The sequence below is a fragment of the Cataglyphis hispanica genome, chromosome 3, assembly GCF_021464435.1.
Source record: "Cataglyphis hispanica isolate Lineage 1 chromosome 3, ULB_Chis1_1.0, whole genome shotgun sequence".
Taxonomy (NCBI): Eukaryota; Metazoa; Arthropoda; class Insecta; order Hymenoptera; family Formicidae; genus Cataglyphis; species Cataglyphis hispanica.
The window spans coordinates 1,868,709-1,886,321 of record NC_065956.1 but is presented as its reverse complement, the minus strand read 5'-3'; the positions used below and the strand labels follow the sequence as shown (position 1 = coordinate 1,886,321).

Sequence of the window (17,613 nt, the reverse complement as noted above, 5' to 3'; positions counted from 1 at the left end):
TCTTCCTGCTAATTGTTATTGTCGCAAAATAAATCTCTCCCTCGAATATGTTTCGTATACCGTACACCCGATACAAGATAATCATAGTGTAAACATTTATGGAATACCGCACCTTTCATAAAATTTATAACGTTGAATATGTTTCACAATTATTACTTTTCAGTTCGAATGTGTTTTGATATATCTGTCGTGTTTGATAACTTTGTTTACACAGGCCACGTATACTGTATACAGGATATCCAATAAAAAAAATTTAGCAAAATATATTTCAAGTGCTGAAAGTGTAAAAAACGCGGGTAAATGTGGGTAACGTTTAAAATAATCTGATCTACTTATATTTTGTTATAAATACACTTAATCGACCTTTTTGCATAAAAACAAAGATTTGAAAAATAAAAATTGTCCCTCGATAGCGTAAAGAGTTATTAAGCGTTAAAGATGCCATTTTTGGAGGTTAGCAAATCTGTCGTACCGACGAAATTCTGGCAATATGAGCATGCGCAGCAATGAAAAAGGTACACGAAATTTGAATAAAAATTGATATTAATTCCACACTATTTATTGTTTATTAAATTTGTGTAAAGTAAAATTCACATCGTCTGGTGATTTTAATGCAATGAGATCTATAATTATATAGTTTCACTTAAATTTATGTAACTTTCCACATGCAGGTATCAATTTTTATTCAAATTTCATGTATCTTTTCATTGCTGCGTATACGCATATCGTCAGAATTTCGTCGGTATGACAGATTTACTAACCTTCAAAAATGGCATCTTTAACACTTAATAATTTTTTTTTTACATTATCAAGCAACGATTTTTATTGTTTAAATCTTTGTTTGCAAAAAGACATCGATTAAGTGTATTTTTATCAAAATTTAGGTAGAGCGGATTATTTTAAACATTTACCAAACGCGCAGGTAGAATAAAAGCTATACAAAACACGTGGAGCAAATGATATTGTAACATAATCTCTCATTTATTTCACACAATCGAAAGGAAGATTAAAAAATATAGAAATATAATATTTTCAGCTTTTCTCTATGTTCAATTTTTTCTTTAAAACGTATTGTACAGCAGCAAACGTAGGAATTTCTAAATTGTCAATAGAAATGACAAATCAAAAAACTCCATTGATTTTCGAAATATTCGCTGAATGTCAAACTACAAAAGCCAGAACTGGCAGAATGACACTCGTTCATCATTATGTGGATACGCCGGTATTCATGCCAGTGGGAACTCAGGTTTATAACTTTTTTCTTGTCATAAATATATTTACTTGAATTTAGTTATATACAAGATGATTCGTAATTACTGCATATATAAAATATTTAAAAAATCTTTATTTAAAATTGGTATAAAAAATTTTTATAAAGAGAGAAGATAACTAATATTTATAATTGTCAATATTTTGTGAAAAACAGAATTATATTAACCAGATTTTTAATATTGATAAAATCTTATTTTCTTGCATGCTTTTGTTACTTTTAACGAAAAAAAAAACTTTTATATTTAATAATTTTTAATTGAAAGATTAAGGATATGTATTTATATATCTTTTTTCATATTTAAATAAAAAATCTGACTTGTATTGTTTGCATCTTATTTATGATTACTGTATCATTTTATTACTATATTTATACTGTAATATTGACAAATAATAAAATTTAATTTCATCAAACATTGCACAATTTTCAGGGAACATTAAAAGGATTGCTGCCCCAACAATTGGAACAATTGAATTGTCAAATTATTCTTGGCAATACTTATCATCTTGGAACTAGGCCTGTAAGCATAGAAATCAGTAAAAAAAATATTGAAATTACACAAATCATTTTTACTACATTATAACAAATTATATTAATATTAATATTAATATTAATAGGGTGCAGATGTCCTGCGTAAAGCTGGAGGTTTGCATAAATTCATGAATTGGAAAAGAGCTCTGTTAACAGATTCAGGTGGTTTTCAAATGGTTTCATTATTACACCTAGCTGAAATAACAGAAGAAGGTGTTAAGTTTAAATCACCATATAATGGTATGTATGACCAAACAAATATTTTCAGATATACATTAAAATTTTAAAATACATTAAAAATTAATTTACATATAATGTCATTAATTTTTATATAATGTTTCATAGAATCTGAATGCATGTTAACACCGGAACATTCAATTCAAATCCAAAATGTGATTGGTGCTGACATAATTATGCAACTTGATGACGTTGTTAAAAGTACTTTAACTGGACCAAGAGTAGAAGAAGCAATGCATAGGTATAATTTGTTTTAAAAACATTTTTTTTAATATTAAATTATATATATTTAAATATTGTCTAATTAGTAATTAAGTGTTATAGTAATCTGATGCAGTAAATAATTTTTTTTAGAACAACACGTTGGCTAGATCGTTGTTTGTCAGCACATGAAAGATCAAATGAACAAAGTATATTTCCAATTGTGCAAGGTGGTCTCAATCCCGAATTACGATCCGAAAGCGCACGACAATTAACTAAGCGAAAAGTAAATGGATATGCCATAGGAGGATTAAGGTAAATATATTATTAGATTATTGGTTAAAATAGAAATAATAAAAAAAACAAAAAGATTCTTATATATAATGTATAAATAAAATTAAAATCTTATATATAATAATAATAATTTATATAACAATTTTAGTGGTGGGGAGAGTAAAGATGATTTTTGGAAAATGGTCCATCTATCAACAAATATCCTTCCAAAGGATAAACCGCGATATCTTATGGGTGTTGGATTTGCAGTTGACCTAATTGTATGCAGTGCGTTAGGAATCGATATGTATGATTGTGTATTTCCAACAAGAACAGCTGTAAGTATTTTATAGAGTATATATTGAAGACTTTTGATTTATGCGATATTGGAAAATTAAAGAGTAAAATAAAACTTTCAGAGATTTGGTTGCGCTTTGATACAAACGGGACAGTTAAATTTGAAGCAAGCTCAATTTAAAAAAGATTTAATACCAATAGACAAATCGTGTGAGTGTAGCACCTGTAAAACTTACACACGCGCTTATCTTCATCAAATCGCTACAATAGAAACAGTATCATGTCATTTGTTAACTGTTCACAATGTCGCGTTTCAAATGAAGTTAATGCAAGACATTAGAGACAGTATAAAAGAGCAAAGATTCCCTAGATTTATACAGGAATATATGTTGGCAGTTTATCCCAATAAGGATTATCCAATATGGATAATTAATGCTTTGGAGGCTGTTAATGTTACTCTATTATAAAACTAGAATTTTTACACTAATAACTAATTTATTCCTTATATTAAGGTGCGATACACAATAATACAATATACATATATATAAATACTTATTGCCCCATGTATATAGGCATAAGTCTGATAATGATATCATTTGTTATCAATATACAATATGATTATGGACCAATAATTTATAAATAAAAAATCAATCTTCTATTATAGGATAAGCATAGTGTACATTGATTCATACAGAGATATCTCTCTATTACAAAAAAGATTTGAAAAATAGTACAATATAAATCAGTTAAATGTTAAATTATCATATTTGAAAAAGATATTTTATATGTTTTATTATGCAATTTTCTTCTTTTGCACATTTTTTGCTGGAGATGGTGAAAGATCAGGCACATATTACAAATAATAATATTAGTTTCATCACATGAAATCATCCGAATCATATCCACTATTCTCTGTGTTTGAAGTCATATTAGATGTATTAAATAGAGAATTATAACTCCTAAAAAATATATAATTATTCCTGTATTAGTTAAGTTGTATTATAAAGATAATATATTGTGTATGTGCATCAAATAATATAACTAAAATTAGAATATTGATATAAAATCATTGTAGTATACGACAGTTTACCTCATCTCTGCTTCTTCTTGACGGCGTTTTTCTTCTGCCTTTTCCCTTTCTTTCTGTTCTCTTAAGAGTTTTTTCTTGTCTTCTCGTTCATTCATATCTCTCTGTTCTCTCTCAGCTCTAAAGTTTACTTGTTCGGAACGTTTCGTCTTGTTAAGCCGATTTACAATGGCATTTATTCGCTTGGCAACATGAATCTTACGAACATCCTTGTCTTTGTGGAAACCAACTTGACCAACCTCCATACCTTGTGTTTTTTTCAAGTTTGACCACATTGTATACACTACATCAATATCATTCATTTTGTTTCCTTCAATGCTGTTTGCTTTTACCAATTGTGCGGCATCTTCCAACACGGTGCTGGGAATGTCATCTATTGTTTGACCCTAATAATTTTCAAAAAGAATCAAAAAGAAAACCAACATTTTATATATCATACTTTTTGACATTAATTAACTAGGGAATCTTTAATCAATAATTAAACTTACATGTCGAAGTCGAAGATATACATGAGCAGAGGAATATTTATCAACATGAAACCATACGTCTTCTGGCCAGCCCCATTTGATAAGGTCTTCATCTATATTAAACAAATTAATTAATCAATTAATCATCCATTGTTATAAAAATAATTTTTTATTTATCATGAATAATATACAATATGTTCTACTTACTCTCATATTTATCAACTCCCATAAACAACGTAATGGGTGGTTGTACCACTGTAATGCAAAATCAGTATATTAATCTAACCTCTCAAAATAATAACAAAACAATATTTTATTAATAATTTAAAGAGACATATAATATACTAATTCCCTATCTGTTAAATATAAACATAACATTGAAAAATAAAAAAGAATTACCTTCACTTGTGAAATAATAAACCATTATTGATGAAAATTTTGATTAAAACATATGCAACAAAGTTAGCTGCCAAAAATATTTTATATGATTTTGTAGCGCCAACGATTGCCAACGATGGCGCTGTCGCTCTGTCGATTTAAATATATACAGTATAATCACGTAGAACTCATAGGAATAATTATAAAATATAAATAAAAATGTGAAAAGTTTCTATTAACTTAATCAATATATTTAATTCAACAAAGGCAATTATGGGTGCAAAAAGTTCTGCAATTTTATAGTTCAATATATATTTTGTAACATATATTTTTAAAATTTATTTTTTAGTTTGGAAAAGCAACGTACACATTTGACATGTGTGAATTGGATTTTACCAATTCAGCATTTAAGAATTTATATTGTGCATCAAAATAATAGCTGCTATTTCATATTAAAGCATTTTCTCTCTTTAAGAATTGTTAAATAGGTAAATTGTACAATGTTAAAAGCAATTTTCGATACTCTACATGAAGATCATTATACATAATCAATAGAGCATATTGTAGCGTACTATGAAATACATACCTCATATGGAGGAACATCTTCATATATGTAATATTTTGTTAAACACTAATAACTATAACTTTATGTGTAGAATTGTATATGAGCAAGCAATAATTTTACAGATAATTATTAATTGATGACCGATATTCCATCTCTGCGAGAATTACTTGTAAATTTATATAAAAATATCGATGTTTGACAGAGATTTAAATAAATTTCACAATAGCGCTAGGTATAACGATTCATGTGGATGGCATGTTTTTCAGCATGATATGTCTTAGATATTTGGCTAAGTACAGGTGAAACTTCAGGGTCATTAATCCACACATTTGTCGATGCAGGCGTTTCTATCATTGATAAGTACGCTGAAATAAATAATAAAATGTTTTAAAAAATTTACAATTTAAATTTCTCACATATTCTTACAGATCTATTTTACCAAGTAACATTTTAGGATTTGTAAGACTAAGCTGAATGTGAGAATTGCTCATAATTGCTTTATAAATCGGACCATCAAATTCCAAGCCTTCATCCAAGTCTTGTAAGCTACGTCTTCTTTCACCCACCAACCATTCACACTACCAAAATATATTTACTTATAAGTATGAAATATAAGCTTTTACGATATTAAACATTCTAACTTACAGCATTGGCCTGATCATTTCCAGTAATTTTCAATGCTCCTATAACATTCTTTTCATCAAAACCCATTTCTATGAGTGATCGCATTGCTCTCTTATTAGGTTTAAATTCCATTTTCTTGTATTGTCGAAAACTTTCTAACAATAATTCTATAATGTGCATTAGATTTTTTTCTTTTTTATCGTGATCTAAAAGCATTTTGATATGTAATAATTTGAAATATATACTTTTATTTAATGCTTTAAAGTATTATTTCACATGAATTACCTGGTTCAAAGAGTTCAATGCATGCATCTTTTAAAGATTTTTTCTTAGTGCTTATTGAAGAACTGGGACCTGCAATACTTTCACTTGTTGTTGTATCCATAGATAAAAAATCTGTTTCGTCATTTTCATCGTCTAAATCGTCCTGGTGTTCTATAAGCCATTCTAAAGCTTCTGTCATATTTGATCTAAAACAAAGATATATTTCTATAATATATAATCAAATTATATATCACAAGAATATAAATATTAACATAATTTTAGCATTGCTATTTACTTTCGAAGACGCAATGCTTTGAGAACTTTTTTGTGAGAGTAGCCCATTTCTACAAGAGTTTTTACGACTTTTGGATCATTAGTGGGTTTACATCTGACTTCCAGTTTTTCCTTAATGATATCATATAATTTTCCAGCTTCTGGACTATGCATTAAAATTTTTGCAGATGCTTGTACAAGGGTTATTAAAATCTTACGAATTTCATTCTGAAACTATAAATAAATATAAAAATAAAGTAATATAATAACATTAATGTTTTCTAAAGTTAATAAAATATACTTACATCTGCAGGACATTCTGTAGATGGTATAGGTTTAGATTTAACATTTTGACTAGATAAACCTCTTGTAGCTTGAGCTATTGCTTCTAGACTTGGACCCTTAAGAGCTTCATCTGAAAGATTCTCTTGTACAACATTTGATCGAATTTCCACTAATAATAATTCATCTGTAATAATAAATAAATTGTTCATTGTAACAGAAAGACATGAATGAATAATGAGTGTATACAAGTTTGAAATCTATTAAGAAAAAGATTATATGAGAGTATATAAAAATATACATAAAATTGTTAATGTAAATAAAATTACCATATTCATTGATATCCTCATCATCGATATAATTTTCATCCACAAGCTGTTTAAATTTGGATGAATGAACTAGGCGGTAGCGTGAAATGGATTTAGTCATATCTTGGCCATAAAAATGTATTACTGCTATTTTTTTAACATTTTCTATAGTAAAATTTGGTTTTACTGTCATATCCATTATGTTGCCCTCTATGCTACATGAAAAAATTTAATATTATTAACCTTGATATACAAGATTGTTTCTTAAAATTTCAACAATCAAATCACATAAATTCTTAAGAAACCTGATAACATTGACAGAAAAACTGTGTGGGGAGGTAGGTAATGGTGTAAGCATGGTGTTTGCAGGATTGCCTGTGCCGACAGAAGAAAGGGCCAAGGACCGCCTATCAGCAGTCCTTGAACTTTTTCTGTTATGCCAGGCTTCTGCTATTTGATCACGCATCCATGGGATCATTAAATTTACCTGAAACATGCACAAGAAACATTTATTGTCATAATAGTTGCAATATAATTAAAATTGCAATATAAATTTTGATATATCTTAAAATCTATCTTTAGATAGACAAAATCTACTTTATATTTCTAAAATTTATTAAATCAGTCAAAAAGTAAAGAGACAAAAAAGTCCCTTTACTTTTTGACTAACCTAATATATATAAATTTTATGATAAATTATACACACTAGATCCAAATTTTACATTTCATATGTACATAGCTCAAAAAAAATCTCATACTACTTAATATTTATATTAAAAATATATACTCACCTTTTATTTTCAAAAACTGTTTATATAAATAATACAGATTTCAATTTATTGTTCAGTGGGAAAAATCGAAATATATAATAACAGAGATTACACTGAAAAATGTGAAGCATTTTTCGGGTAAAATATCGAGAAGCTGTTAAAGAATCGACAGATCAGCTGTCATCTTAGAATACAATGCATCGGAACAAATTATTTAAAGAAAGGAATCTGTTTGAGTCTTTAATTTTTTTTTAACGACATTGTCGCTATCGTTACGTGTGTTATCCATATCGACGTTATAATGAAAAGCTGTATCTAATAACTTAGAGAAGCGATAGATGTCAGTGGAATCTTAAATTTTCGTTAGAGTATTGAGAAATAGCTAGTGAAATATAATGGTTTTATGATTTGAAATAGAATTAGGATGAAATTAATGCGTATTAATAATATATTAATATATATATATAATGTTAATCGTTAAAGTTTTTTTTTTAACTTATAAACACAATAGAAGAAATAAAAAGTGTTTCCTATGACGTAAAGGGCACTTTGCAAACGAAAAAAAACAAACATTAATGGAAGAGCGTCGCCATAGCAACGGAACGCGCGGAATGCGAGGAACGCGAACTAATGTTTCACGTTCCATCGTTTCAGGCACAGCTGCGATTGTCAGCTGTTCAATATGGAACGATAGCAAAGTGCAGTCACTTGTAGGAGTCGGTCAACGTCGGACACAACCAGCCAGCCAACCAGTAGTCGAACGAGCGAGTCCTCGTATTATCGTGTGCGAGAGTGAATGCGAGCTGAAGAGACAAAGATAGGCGGAGAGTGAAAGAGAATAAGGATCACGCCGTGCAAACGGCCGTAGAAGAGAGAGCGTTCGCGTACGCGCGCCACTTGTACGATTTATGCGAGATCCCACGCCAGATCAACCTGGATGTATTAACGCAGGGGCTAAAATACAGCATATCAGGACTAATGAACCTCGCAACAAATCAGGCGTCCGACACGACGTCCGACACGCAGAGTAATGGTCCGTACTTTGTTAACTTCAATCAGGACTGCACGTAAGTTTGTCGCCGTTCGTATCTAACATCTCCGTATTGGTATCCCACCCTGCAACGCATTCTCATTTGTCTCTACCTTTGTCTCCCTTAACCTTCCTCGAACGCCCGAGCCTCGCCCGCCGTTTCCGTTTCGATCATTTCCACGCATCGTTGACGCGTGTTCGCGTTTTCTTTCTTCCTCAGTAATCTGTCGATATAACGCGCATGACTCGCGCCTCGCAGTCAAGCAATACGAGTCGCGCGATTTCGCGCTCCATGTTTTCCTCGCGCCAATGTTTTTGTTGTCTGCGTCATATGTTGCTTCCCCTTTCGCCGATTAATTGCGCGTTAACGAGAGACCAACGTTTTCTTTACATTACATTACGCTCCATTGTGCGGTAACGTGTGTTACGTGTAAGAAAATAAAATATTCGTCGTCCGTCTGGCCTTTCTACTCACGTTGCTTTATCCAAGGACCTCACCTCGTTCCTGATCCTCATACGATTGCGCATTGTTCGTGGCGATTCCGTTATTTTTATTTCATACATACGATACTTGCGCGCACGAGCAATGATAGAAATAAAAAGATAAACAAACAAAGAATACATACGAATCGCGCGAATTTATGTTTTTAATACAGTTTTAATACTTAATTATGTTTATATCACAGCTCTTTAAATAAAAAAAAATATATTTATACAAAAAACTATATATATAAATATATTTTTTTCTGATAAAATACTTAATTATTTTCTAGATCTTTGGCAGTAGGATCAAAGTCAGGATATAAACTTTATTCTATCAGTTCTACTGGCCATCTTGAAAAAATATATGAAAATGGTAATAATTTGTTTTTCTATATTCTATCAATATATGTCATAAAAATTTTATAAATGCAATGCTTTAATATTTTTTGAAAAGAAATTTCTTATATTATTAATTAATGTTTTTTTATTTCTTTTTTGAGATGATACAGACTTTGAGGATATATGTATTGTTGAGCGATTATTTAGCAGCAGTTTGGTGGCAATTGTTAGTCTTAAATCCCCTCGTACGCTGACAGTATGCCACTTTAGGAAAGGAACAGAAATATGCAACTACAGTTACTCAAATACAATTTTGGCTGTGAAACTCAACAGAGCGGTAAATTATCAAAAATTATGTTTGCATTAGCAAGCTAATATCACTTGCATTTATGTACAAATACAAAAAATTATACCTCAAAAGGAAGTTTATATTTGGCATTTTTTATTTACATGAATCTTTTGCTATTTAGATCCTGTCTATATAATGTCCATATAATACTTCTCATATTAAAAAAAAACATTTTGTATATCAAAAAATCAATCTGATATAATATTTTGTTGTGAAGTAAATAAGCTTCAATACTGTAAAATAATATGTGTTTAATGTTTTGTCATAATTACGAATATATAAAAAATAATATTGTTAATTTCAGAGATTGGTGGTATGTCTGGAAGAATCATTATACATTCATAATATACGAGATATGAAAGTGCTGCACACAATTCGTGATACTCCACCTAATCTTACAGGCCTTTGCACGCTTTCACCAAATAGTGACAATTGTTATTTAGCTTATCCAGGTTCGAATACGATTGGAGAAGTGCAAATATTTGATGCAATCCATCTTGTATGTATCTTAATTAAATCTGATAATTTAATAGAAATTTTGATGTATTAGAATTAAATATTAATAAATTTTTTTTACATGTTTGTAGCAAGCCAAAACAATGATACCTGCACATGATAGTCCATTGGCAGCAATCGCTTTCAGTTCAACTGGCACCAAAGTGGCAACAGCTTCTGAGAAGGGCACAGTGATTAGAGTTTTTGATGTAAAATAAATTTTCGATATAATAATGTATATGAATATGTTATTTCTTTAATCATTGTTAGTAATTGCTAACATTGTGTGTTTCTTTTTACAGGTTCATGAAGGTACAAAGTTATTCGAATTTCGACGTGGAGTTAAAAGATGCGTCACGATAAATAGTCTTTCTTTTAGTATGGACTCTATGTGGCTTTGTTGTTCTAGTAATACAGAAACTGTGCATATATTCAAATTGGAAGAACCAAAGGAAACGTAGGTATCATTGCTGGCATATCTATCGCTTTTGCGATATGAATATCGTTTCATTATAAAAAATGTCACTTGCATTATTATAGGCCAAATAAACAAACTGCAGATGAAGCACAAACCTGGATGGGATATTTTACAAAGGCTGTGACAGCATCAGCTACGTATTTGCCATCACAAGTGACTGATGTTTTTACTCAAGGACGTGCTTTCGCCAGCGTCCATCTACCGTTTCAAGGATTGAAAAATGTCTGTGCCATCACTGTGTGAGTATTTGAAAATTCATGTGTTATTTTAAATTTGTATATATTGGATGTTAAATCTATTTTATATATACATTATCATATTATCATATATTTATTTCGTTTATGTTTTAGAACACACAAAGTACCAAAACTGTTAGTAGCCAGTGCAGATGGTTACTTGTATGTCTACTCTGTAGATTTAACAGAAAGTGGATGTTGCGCCCTTATAAAACAACATAGGTTTGTAATATTCATATAATATTCATACTTTTAATTAATCGAGTCTTGCGAAAGCGAGCGTTTGTGTAATCTGCTAATAATGTTATATTTTTGAAAGTTTGAAAAAAACATAATATGATAATTTGTAAAGAAGAATTTAATATCTAAAATCATTTTTATCAAATTAATACAACGTGATTCTTTATTTTTATATTACACATAATGATTATTTTGTGAAGTTCCACTGTAATAGCTATAAATTTCACACTTGTAAGATTAAAACCTTAATTTATATTGCAATAATGATAATCATGATTTTGAATTCTCAAATAAGGAATATTAATATGTGCATTGATGTGAATTAAAATAGAGATATTTTATTTGTACTTTTCACAGATTAGATGATAAGGATCGAGATGAGTCAGATTGTGGCGGTTCCAGTTCTGGAGCAACAGCTACTGCAAATAGTACAAATACAGGTATGAAGAGACACTATTGGACTGTTAATTTTAAAGTAGATTAGTTGAAGCGAGTTGACGATAAAGATACATTACCGACAGTTAATTTGATAGATAAAAGTATATAATGCAAAACTATTTTCTCATATATCCAGTATAAAACGCTTGAATGTGTATAGAGTTTCTTTCGTCTATCTTATTTAAAGTTGCAATTTTGTGATAAGTTTTGCAATTATTCACTAACAGAATATAGTAAATATCTTCTCTGTTCAAGGCATATCACACATACATAACACACACACATACAGTTGGTACTGGCAGATACATAAATATTTTATATCATAAAACTATAATAAATGTACCAAATCATATACACAGTACATCTGATTGAGCATAAATGAAAAGAAAAATATTGTTTCTTTTATTCAGATAGTAATTAAAAATAATCTGTTGATAAAAATTCAATAAAATTTATTAATTTATTTGCACTTTCTTTTAAACAATATTTAATTAAAGTAATATAAGACTCAAATAATATATAATATAAAATTCAACAAAATGCAAAGATACATACTCATTAGAATAAAATAATATAACTGAATTCAAGAAATAGTATATAAGAGCCAGCACAGTAGTTAAAACGCGTACTCTATATAAGTAAAAAATATGTATACATGTATAATAATAGATTTTTTTACTTATAGAGTACACGTTTTAACTACTGCGCGGGTGCTATTTCTTGAATTTAATTGAAATATTATTAATGTAAATATTTTTATAAAAGCTATTTTCATGTAATTTTGCTACATATATTTTATCGCGTAATATAGTCAAGTTGTTACTTCATGTATTTCTAGATAAAGATTTCGTTGTAGCATCTCTTTATTAAAATTGATTCAATAGTAGCAAAATGCTTATTGTTGGCTATGTACTATACATGTATATTTGTGTGCGTATGTATGCGTGTGCGCGAACTACGTGTTCCGGCCTTTACTTTTTTTATAATTTGCTTCACATATATCTTCTTTTTCTCGCTTCTAGCCCCTTTATAAATGAAATAAACCAAACTTCTTCAGGGGCTCAGGGGTGGGAGGGGTGGGGACCAAAATAGTTGACCTTACTTGATGTAATTTTTTTCTTTTTAATATCCACCGAAGCCTGCATAAATAGCTACGCGGGTGTGTTGCGTGGCCGTTCGCCAGACTCCATGTCAGGTACTGGTATGTCCTCTATTCTGTCCCTCGATTTTTTTTTTTTGCTCTCATTCTCCGTACACGAGATATCTAATTCTTCTCTAGAGCTTTTTTTTCTATATGCTTCACTACCAGCGTTCGCGCATTTATTATATACGTACACGCAGCGAAAGAAAGAATGAGAGCAATGCTGAGAGTAATGTGCCTTTTCACACGGTCTATATCTTTTTGTTACTATAAACAATTTATATATTATTATACATCGCATTATAAATAATTGTATAATAATTATAATAATTGTAATAAGTCTCTTACGCTTATTAACTCTGTAGACTGATCAAATTAAGAAAAATGTGTGTACATATATATAATCAAATATGTGCACAGGATATGCATGACAGCACTAGTTTATATTATCGGGGTAAACCACTATGCACGTATGCAAATTGTTTTACTGGCTAGCAGATAAATAACAATTATTGCATTTATATACTATTAGGAAAGATCTTGAGAATTCCTATAAGTAGTTTATTTCTAGAAGAAACTACCTCATAGAGACATCCCATTATTATAATAATATTAACAATTGTATATAGTGATTACTAACTTATGATCATGAAGATTGAGTGATATAGTGTCCTTCATTACATGGCAACAGGTAATAGCGATGTATATTTCTAAAAACTTACACCAATCAAAGAGTACATATATGACGTACTTCTAATGATATTATTTCTATATGTTAAGTTTTAATTCTTAATTATAGGATATAAAATCATAAGAAAAAAGTAGAGAATATCTTTTTTCTTCTTTTCTTTTATATCAATATGAAATTGAATACAAATTTAAAAAATGTAATAATATACATTTTTTTTTTAATTACATATTAAACAGCTTGAATACAGAATCATAGAAAACAATAATATAATTTTACTGTCAATCTTTTTAGTCTTGTTAATATTACTTTAATTATTATTTTTATATTCTTGTATTTACTATTCGACATGTAAGAAAACAGATATTGTCAAGAGTACGCACGCGTGTCTTTTGCAAAAAAACAAAGTAATATGTACATATGAATCTGTAAAACAATCGTCACATAATTGATAATCATATATATAATTCATTAATTTTTAGAAATTTTACTTAATATTTCATATATATATCACATATAACAATAATATATATAATATCAAATTAAATGTTTTTTTTATTTATTTTTTTTTAAGACCATCATTGTTTCATATCATGAACGAATTCATTGGTGAATGTACTTCACGGCAATGTGACGTAAGACAATGGTCAATGAAATATTTTTTATTTACATTCAGATAAAAATAATGTCTCCCGAGTATATGAATTCGTAAAGCGCTTGTATTCTAATCCTGAAACCATAGATTTTGAAGATTGAAATTGTATCAAAAAGAATCCTTCGGGAATATACGTATATCTGAATGCATAAAATATATCATATATCATTGAACGCTAATCGTCTGTATACATCTTTATCGTTATATCCGCTCCGAGATAATATGAAGATGAAGAAACTTTATAATTTGAATATAAATGAATTTATAGAGTCTGAGAAGTATCAGGAGATGATAGCAGCGACGGAAAGCCCACCGAAAGGCAGCGGTACGTTTCGCCTGGATGATGATACTGAATTTCCACCTGTCACGCAAAGGACAGACTGAGCGTAACATACACATACGCAATTAAGGCATATCAAAAGCTCAAGACAAGCGGAGATATGAAAACCGTGTAAGACCAACGATCGTGATGAGCGAAAGGACAAAAAGGCAGAATGCAGATGTCCAATATTTACACAGACGGCCGTATATCCAGTACTTCAAGTTCAATAGAACTAAATCTGTAGGCGATATTACCGAGAATGTTACATATCTAAAATATGCATTAAAGATTTAAATGAAATGCGTCGCTAAGAGTGTCGAAAAAATCGATTTTTTATATAATAGTTTGAAAAAATCGATGTATATTGCAGGAGAAAAAAAGGAAATGCCTTTGAGGTGACACTCTCGGTCATATTACTGGGCTATCAGATTAAGCAAAATTTTTTTCATCAGTTCATTCGTTAATCAAATATCATATTTGTCCAAACAAATGTAATATCGTGCAAAGAATATAGTAATCCAATGATAATGATTTTATCATAAGAATTATGGGGCAAAAAATCTTTTACACAGAAATATATACAGCTCTAATTTAGATCGATATATTAATATATACTAAATATTATACTGGCCAATTGCAGTTATCCTATTCTTAGGAATGGTTACGATTAGCCAGTGTAGTACTCAGTACGTATTAAAGTCGGTATAAACTAGGCCACAAAAGAAGTCACATTTGTGTGTCAGCAGTTATTTTTACCATTCTATATGGACAAATATTTGTACAAAAAATATGCGTTTTTACATAGCCTAAGACATTCAACAGTTTCTAGTTTCGGAATTTTACTCTGAATTAGCGTAAATTGTTTTACGTTCATTTTAACAAATGACATGTCTGTATTAAACGGATCGAAAAACGATAATTGCGATCTATTCAAATCAACATGTGAAAATATTATCTCTTGAAATAATTGATATAACGTAAGCAGATATATCCTATTTAAAGTGTTGACCTTTTTTACAAATCCATAATAACGGTTAAGACAAGTTGAGTTCATTCCAATGCTGAGATAGATATTCATAATGTATGAAATATGTAAATAAATTTTTACCGTTATATTCATTCGTTCTATTTATATAAATTGTGTCTAAAGATCAATAGACACGAAATTGATTTCCTTCTTATTCTATCACATGAAAATCACACAAATGGTTGAATGAATTTTCGCGAAATTTAGAACATGTTTGAGCATTAAATATAGCTCACATTTATTTCATTGCACGTTTTTTATTGGATTACTATATTTTTAGCGACAAAATCATTTTTGTTCAACAATGGAAGTCTTCTTTTCAGATAAAAATGTAAAGATTATAAATATGGAAAATTATTGAATTATGAGATTTAGTTATAATTCTTGTAAAAGATCTTTCAACATACGTTAGCTTTTTATGGAAGAAGTGATCAAGTATAATTTTACCAAAAATATTAATTGTCATACTTTGTTGGCATTTAGTTTCAAAAGCACTTCAATTTTTACATGTTAATTGTGAGATATGTGATGACAAATGATAAAAAGATAAGATGTTTAAAAGCGATGAAAAAAAGCTTCATTCCAGTTTGTTTCTTTAAAAAATCCAAGATAATTTTAGACAAGTTATCATATCAACAGGATAATTGTCGATTATTACAATATTGAATTTTAAATTCAATAAAAATTTTATATCTTATTATCAAACATTACCATGCTGTATTTTATGCTTTATAGCAGACAGATGTTATGTATATGTAATTGTATCAAATGTGCAATAAGTCTTCTTTAGCGTTTTTTCGGATTATTGAAAATTATCATGACATGTTTGTAATTTGTATAAATAGCTAACTAATAATAGGAACAGATAACCTTCGATATACTTGTGTTAATACCGACTCGAGTTTGATTGTGAATAAAGTTTCTTCTCTGATCGGTGCCAATTTACCAGAATGTAAGACGACACTGGCGCTGGCGAAGATATTTTATCGTTATATAATTACGTAAAGTACAGACGCGTTTTTTTCCTAATTCTTTGTAGCATATTGCATGTAATTTAATGTATCTTATAATATATCTGATTACAATAGAAAGGTTCTTTTGTGTGAATTGAAGTATACGGCGCGATCGTATGAATATGTCAGTATCATAGATCGATGATGTGTCATGTCGTTACGGCGGTTTTATACTAACGAGTTTTATTTGGTAAATAATCTTACTTTTATAAAGATATAAATAAATGCATTGGTTCACAACCAATTGTACATATGAACGTGCTAAGGCTTAAACTTTGAACGTCATTGCGTATGAAGTTTCATATTAATACATGTGATTGTGCTGGTCTGGAAAATAGAAAAAAAATACTGAGTCTCTGTTTTTTTGTCAATTGAACATCCCATTTTTATTTGTATTTAATGAAACTGCTGACGATTTTCTATAAACCGATTGTGACTTTCTCATTAAAAATTGCGTTATCACAATTTTTATATTGATGTGGAAACTTGGGCTATATTATGTCATTGAGAATACTATGTCGTAAAAGATATATGAAATAATCATTACAAGTTTCCAAATAAAGAAATAAGCGAATTTTTACGTTTTCTAATGAAGATATTTTTAACATTTGAATTAACATTCCTATGATGTGCAAAACTCGATATTTCAATGAAGATAAGTGGAGCAGCAATTTAAAAATGCTTAAATAAATATATATTGTAAATACAAATTTGAAACTTTTTTAAGTAGTAAAAAAAGTTTAAGTAATAAAAAAAAGAAACGGGATAATGAGAGACAATTGCGCTTCATTCTTGTTTTCTTCTGTTTTTCTTTTATTATTTATTAGAGTTTCTCTTTTTTTATTTTTATTA

General features: G+C 29.3%; 4 protein-coding genes across 13 annotated transcripts; 2 read left to right on the top strand and 2 right to left on the bottom strand.

Annotated features, from left to right (window-relative positions):
• The first annotated feature begins 191 nt into the window (after positions 1–191).
• LOC126859508 (queuine tRNA-ribosyltransferase catalytic subunit) lies at positions 192–3,483 on the top strand. Of its 5 annotated transcripts, none has more exons than XM_050610879.1 (8): positions 192–302; positions 1,037–1,246; positions 1,701–1,790; positions 1,888–2,041; positions 2,147–2,279; positions 2,393–2,554; positions 2,682–2,850; positions 2,932–3,483. In XM_050610879.1, the coding sequence occupies exons 2-8, from the start codon at positions 1,046–1,048 to the stop codon at positions 3,274–3,276; spliced, it is 1,254 nt and encodes a 417-aa protein (XP_050466836.1). In that variant the 5' UTR covers positions 192–302; positions 1,037–1,045; the 3' UTR covers positions 3,277–3,483. The 5 variants fall into 5 exon arrangements, with proteins under 5 accessions (XP_050466836.1, XP_050466837.1, XP_050466838.1 ...); XM_050610880.1 differs by having other exon boundaries at positions 230–296; XM_050610881.1 differs by having other exon boundaries at positions 274–302; positions 1,080–1,246.
• A 137-nt stretch (positions 3,484–3,620) lies between these two features.
• LOC126859513 (coiled-coil domain-containing protein 25) lies at positions 3,621–4,910 on the bottom strand. The gene is made up of 5 exons (XM_050610889.1): positions 4,763–4,910; positions 4,571–4,618; positions 4,385–4,476; positions 3,900–4,282; positions 3,621–3,768 (listed from the first exon to the last, which is right to left on the bottom strand). Exons 1-5 carry the CDS (start codon positions 4,785–4,787, stop codon positions 3,687–3,689), a joined length of 630 nt encoding a protein of 209 aa, XP_050466846.1. The 5' UTR covers positions 4,788–4,910; the 3' UTR covers positions 3,621–3,686.
• A 115-nt stretch (positions 4,911–5,025) lies between these two features.
• LOC126859505 (ubiquitin-associated domain-containing protein 1) lies at positions 5,026–9,391 on the bottom strand. Of its 4 annotated transcripts, none has more exons than XM_050610870.1 (9): positions 9,333–9,391; positions 7,363–7,544; positions 7,079–7,272; positions 6,773–6,936; positions 6,490–6,701; positions 6,216–6,400; positions 5,952–6,136; positions 5,746–5,884; positions 5,026–5,671 (listed from the first exon to the last, which is right to left on the bottom strand). In XM_050610870.1, the coding sequence occupies exons 2-9, from the start codon at positions 7,533–7,535 to the stop codon at positions 5,535–5,537; spliced, it is 1,389 nt and encodes a 462-aa protein (XP_050466827.1). In that variant the 5' UTR covers positions 7,536–7,544; positions 9,333–9,391; the 3' UTR covers positions 5,026–5,534. The 4 variants fall into 4 exon arrangements, with proteins under 4 accessions (XP_050466827.1, XP_050466825.1, XP_050466826.1 ...); XM_050610868.1 differs by lacking the exon at positions 9,333–9,391 and adding an exon at positions 8,971–9,288; XM_050610869.1 differs by lacking the exon at positions 9,333–9,391 and adding an exon at positions 7,849–8,129.
• LOC126859507 (WD repeat domain phosphoinositide-interacting protein 2) lies at positions 8,482–17,116 on the top strand. Of its 3 annotated transcripts, none has more exons than XM_050610875.1 (11): positions 8,482–8,894; positions 9,631–9,713; positions 9,850–10,016; positions 10,333–10,527; positions 10,616–10,732; positions 10,826–10,980; positions 11,064–11,240; positions 11,352–11,459; positions 11,835–11,917; positions 13,054–13,110; positions 14,668–17,116. In XM_050610875.1, the coding sequence occupies exons 1-11, from the start codon at positions 8,806–8,808 to the stop codon at positions 14,781–14,783; spliced, it is 1,347 nt and encodes a 448-aa protein (XP_050466832.1). In that variant the 5' UTR covers positions 8,482–8,805; the 3' UTR covers positions 14,784–17,116. The 3 variants fall into 3 exon arrangements, with proteins under 3 accessions (XP_050466832.1, XP_050466830.1, XP_050466833.1); XM_050610873.1 differs by having other exon boundaries at positions 9,841–10,016; XM_050610876.1 differs by lacking the exon at positions 13,054–13,110 and having other exon boundaries at positions 8,483–8,894; positions 9,841–10,016.
• The last annotated feature ends 497 nt before the right edge of the window (positions 17,117–17,613 follow it).

What these genes read in the sequence shown, in the direction of transcription:
- LOC126859505 (XM_050610868.1), bottom strand. Translation starts at nt 9,042, where the DNA reads ATGCGTGGAAATGATCGAAACGGAAACGGCGGGCGAGGCTCGGGCGTT. An exon ending in TGAGGATATCAATGAATATG is followed by an intron (nt 6,937 to 7,078) that starts GTAATTTTATTT and finishes TTATTATTACAG; the next exon opens with ATGAATTATTATTAGTGGAA. An exon ending in GAAATGATCAGGCCAATGCT is followed by an intron (nt 5,885 to 5,951) that starts GTAAGTTAGAAT and finishes ATATTTTGGTAG; the next exon opens with TGTGAATGGTTGGTGGGTGA.
- LOC126859508 (XM_050610879.1), top strand. Translation starts at nt 1,046, where the DNA reads ATGTTCAATTTTTTCTTTAAAACGTATTGTACAGCAGCAAACGTAGGA. An exon ending in TCATGCCAGTGGGAACTCAG is followed by an intron (nt 1,247 to 1,700) that starts GTTTATAACTTT and finishes CACAATTTTCAG; the next exon opens with GGAACATTAAAAGGATTGCT. An exon ending in ATCATCTTGGAACTAGGCCT is followed by an intron (nt 1,791 to 1,887) that starts GTAAGCATAGAA and finishes TAATATTAATAG; the next exon opens with GGTGCAGATGTCCTGCGTAA.
- LOC126859507 (XM_050610873.1), top strand. Translation starts at nt 8,806, where the DNA reads ATGAACCTCGCAACAAATCAGGCGTCCGACACGACGTCCGACACGCAG. An exon ending in CAGTGATTAGAGTTTTTGAT is followed by an intron (nt 10,733 to 10,825) that starts GTAAAATAAATT and finishes TTCTTTTTACAG; the next exon opens with GTTCATGAAGGTACAAAGTT. An exon ending in TGCAAATAGTACAAATACAG is followed by an intron (nt 11,918 to 13,053) that starts GTATGAAGAGAC and finishes TATCCACCGAAG; the next exon opens with CCTGCATAAATAGCTACGCG.
- LOC126859513 (XM_050610889.1), bottom strand. Translation starts at nt 4,787, where the DNA reads ATGGTTTATTATTTCACAAGTGAAG. An exon ending in TTATTATTTCACAAGTGAAG is followed by an intron (nt 4,619 to 4,762) that starts GTAATTCTTTTT and finishes TTTGCATTACAG; the next exon opens with TGGTACAACCACCCATTACG. An exon ending in GGGAGTTGATAAATATGAGA is followed by an intron (nt 4,477 to 4,570) that starts GTAAGTAGAACA and finishes TGTTTAATATAG; the next exon opens with ATGAAGACCTTATCAAATGG.